Source organism: Microtus ochrogaster, chromosome 8 (genome assembly GCF_000317375.1).
Source record: "Microtus ochrogaster isolate Prairie Vole_2 chromosome 8, MicOch1.0, whole genome shotgun sequence".
NCBI classification, from domain to species: Eukaryota; Metazoa; Chordata; class Mammalia; order Rodentia; family Cricetidae; genus Microtus; species Microtus ochrogaster.
Genome location: NC_022015.1, coordinates 65,154,653 through 65,158,096, shown reverse-complemented (window position 1 = coordinate 65,158,096; position 3,444 = coordinate 65,154,653). Strand labels below are relative to the sequence as shown.

The following is a 3,444-nucleotide window of genomic DNA, read 5'->3' as shown; positions in this document are numbered from 1 at the left end:
CGAGACCAGCCTGGTCTACAGAGCTAGTTCCAGGACAGGCTCCAAAGCCACAGAGAAACCCTGTCTCGAAAAACCAAAAAAAAAAAAAAAAAAGTGATCATAACATAGACTTAAAATATAGATTCAGGAGACTGAGGTGTGGCTCAGTTGGTAAAATACTTGCCTAGTATGCACAAGGCCCCGAGTCCAATCCTCAGTGCCACTGAAGCCAGCTGTGGTGGCACATGCCTGTGATCCCAGGACTTAAGAGGTAGAGGCAGAAGGATAAGGAATTCAAGGTCATCTTTAGCTACACAGAGTTTGAAGCCAGTCTGGGCTACCTGAGACAAAAAAATAAATAACCACCCCCAAGCTGTGAATTAGATGAAAATTTGTCGGTTTTCTTGAAAAAATTCTTCCTTTAGCCACTTTGGTTTCTCCTAGCCTTTCAACAAATTGCCTTTTACTAGGGTAAAGCATTATTGCTCAAATGTCTGGAGACGTTTTGATGTCCAAGAAAATACTATAGGACTGGGGAGAAAGCTCAGTCCTAACCCACGTAAGCAAGCTCAGGCAACGTAGTGGATACTTAGGCTCCCAGTGCTGAGAAGGCAGAGACTGGAGGATCTTTGGGGCTCACTAGCAGGCAAGCTTTAGGGCTCAGCAAGAGACTCTGTATTAAAACCAAGCTCTTGAGAAATCACACCTGTGACCTCTGTCTTCCACACACACATAAACATACATGTGCATTTCCTATACTAATGAACATGCACACGTGTACATACATGCAAAAAATGACTATGTAGCTCATGAAGGAAAATTATATGATTTTCATAAACACATACTTGGATGGGAGTTCCTGCTTTTAGCAGACGTTGATTAACTGCCAGTAACGTCAGTCATGATCTAGTCTTTGGCCCCAATGAGAGATTCACAAAGTAATGGAATGTTTTTGCTTATGTAAAGAGACTTCTGGGATGAGGGGATCCCTGAAACTCCTTTGGTATAGAGCAGCAATGGGAGCACTCTCGAGCTCCCAGCTTTCAGCCACTCTCTTCCTTTGTAATTGAGATACCTTTTTGAGTCCTTATTATGGAAGACAATGCCACTTGGTTCCTTGCCAGCATTCTTTTCCTGGCCACTCACCAGGCCTCGGGAGTGTTTTCTTTCTTTTCCATTCTAGGGCAAACCGGGTCTTTGGAAAATTAGTGTCTAGTTTCCTGGGCCTTGAGATTTCTTATCCTACTAAAAGAAATTCATTAATGGCTATGTTTTCCAGTCCTCCCTTGAGTTGCCTGCTTTCTGTTGAGAATAGCATTGTCCATGTGAGGAAAAGCTTAGGCCATCAAAGGTTGCAGTGGGAGGAACCACTGACTTGACATTCAGGGTCCAGGTGCAGATCTTGTTGCGCTGTGCAAGTGATGATATTCAAGTTGCTGCCGGAGACTGCAGCACGGTCCACTTAGCTTTTTTAATCAGTAGTGCTGCTGGTTATTGGGACTCAATGATCCTGACCATTTGGGACATTTGGGATGGCTTTCTGCTGCTTGGTCTTCATAGCCCTTTTTCTCGGGCTAGTTATGGCTAGTTTATTTCCTCACTTGAAACTCACTGCTTTGTTATAGGTCATTCTTCCTATTTAAAAAAAAAAGTGAGCATTTAGAAAAGAATCAATATTAGGCAGTCTAATATAAAAAGAAACTTGAAGTACAAAAATAGCCTTTCTGACGTGGTGGCAGTTTTTCTTATTGCCTTTGCAACTTCACTATGCCAGAATGAGTAATACTTGGCTTTACATCTATCTGTAGAACTCAGGGGTACCCTAACACACCATTGAGCCCTGCAGAACCCTTGCCTGTCCCCACCAGAGTGTGGTGGTGTTTGTTGCATTGGCTCTGGTCGCTGTCTGTTTTCCCTGTTTTTTTCTTTCTAAATGCCAAATGTAGGTTTTGAAAGAAAATGGGTGTTTAGGTCACTTCCGAGGGGTAGGCCTGAGTCTTTGGACTTAGCGGTGGCCTGAAAGGAATGGCCATAGGCGGAGATGGTGCTTTCAAGTAAACAATTACCTTCAGGCAATTGGCAGCACAGGTAAGTGCCACATGTCTCTCAAGGGTACCCTGACCGATGGTGGGCATAAGTTTTTAATATCAGACCCTTGGAATGGTCCGATCCCCAAACTTCACTATAAACATTTTGTAAATATTCCAAATCAAGGCAGGAAACTTGGCAAGCACTGCAGAGCAGACCATTAGCTTAGACCTCTAACAAGATGCAGGGTGCGCATTTATACAGCTTGGAAACAGCTGCCTGGCTATTCACTGCTGTTACTATTAACTAGTATTACTGAGAATTCTATTTGAGATGCCATGAAGGTTTCTCAGTTGGAATAGAATCTACTCTTCATTATCCTTTTTTGTCAGTACAGGATTTATATTTGTAAACTTTATTATATCTGTAGATACATCTATTGTCTCTAGGTAGAATAAGGACTTGATTCCAGTTGAGCTCTAATAGGCAGTGAGGCACTGAAGTTTCATTCAGTCTCAAGCTCTGTAAGTAGACATTTCTCCATAACTTGTTAGGTCACCATGAATTGCTTTACCTACCCAGGCCCAGGCCAGTACGGCTAGGTAGTTCACTTAATCAGAGTGCTGCTACAGTGCTCTTGAGTCATGCCCGCATACCCCTGGTTATACATGTGTAAACTGTTTTATATTTTCTTTTGAAATATCCAGAGTAGCTCTTCTACTGGAGTTGCAAGACTGTGGATGTTCTTCATAAGCCCTCATATGGGTTTTCTTTTCATGATTAGACTGCATGATCCTCCTTTTCCTGGGTGAGTTGTTCCAAATAGTTATACGTAGATGTGTTTATTTTCTTACAGTTGAACTGGCAATGATAATGGACCGTTTGTATGGTGGTGTTTGCTATGCTGGCATTGACACAGATCCAGAGCTGAAGTACCCCAAAGGTGCTGGGCGTGTTGCGTTCTCCAATCAGCAGAGTTACATTGCAGCCATCAGTGCACGCTTTGTGCAGCTTCAACACAATGATATTGACAAACGGGTAAGCAGCCACTCCAATGGCATTGCTGTGGGAAAGCAATGCAGCTTGTCTTGTGCAGTCCTGGGCAGGGTAGTATTTGGCGATCATAAGAGAGCAGCTGTATCTGGCACAGCACTAGGCTGTGAGTCCACAGAGCTGGCCTGCAGAAGAGAGAATTCTCTGTGGTGAAGGTATGACTGAACCTCCTGCCTTGCTTCTTTTTCTCCCAGGTGATGAAAACAAACCCGCAGAATTTAGTGCCCAAACTAGTAGCGATGCCTTCACTCCTTTGTCCCAGATGGTGTTCTTAAAGCAAACTTAAATTGGCATGTTCAGAAGTATACATAAAAAAATCGAACTTAAAAAAATCATATAAATAAATCGAGCTTACCTTTTTTTTTTTTTTTTTTGGTTTTTCGA

The 3,444-nt window shown here is 42.8% G+C and overlaps 1 protein-coding gene across 9 annotated transcripts in view; it reads left to right on the top strand.

Moving 5' to 3' along the window:
• The window catches only part of Cpeb3 (cytoplasmic polyadenylation element binding protein 3), a 195,960-nt gene that overhangs the window by 167,918 nt on the left and 24,598 nt on the right, over window positions 1–3,444 (top strand). For all 9 annotated transcript variants that reach the window (XM_026781052.1, XM_005352183.3, XM_026781049.1 and 6 more), the window contains one exon: window positions 2,864–3,045. In XM_026781052.1, coding sequence (XP_026636853.1) covers window positions 2,864–3,045 — 182 coding nt within the window. The remainder of the gene's footprint in view (window positions 1–2,863; window positions 3,046–3,444) is intronic.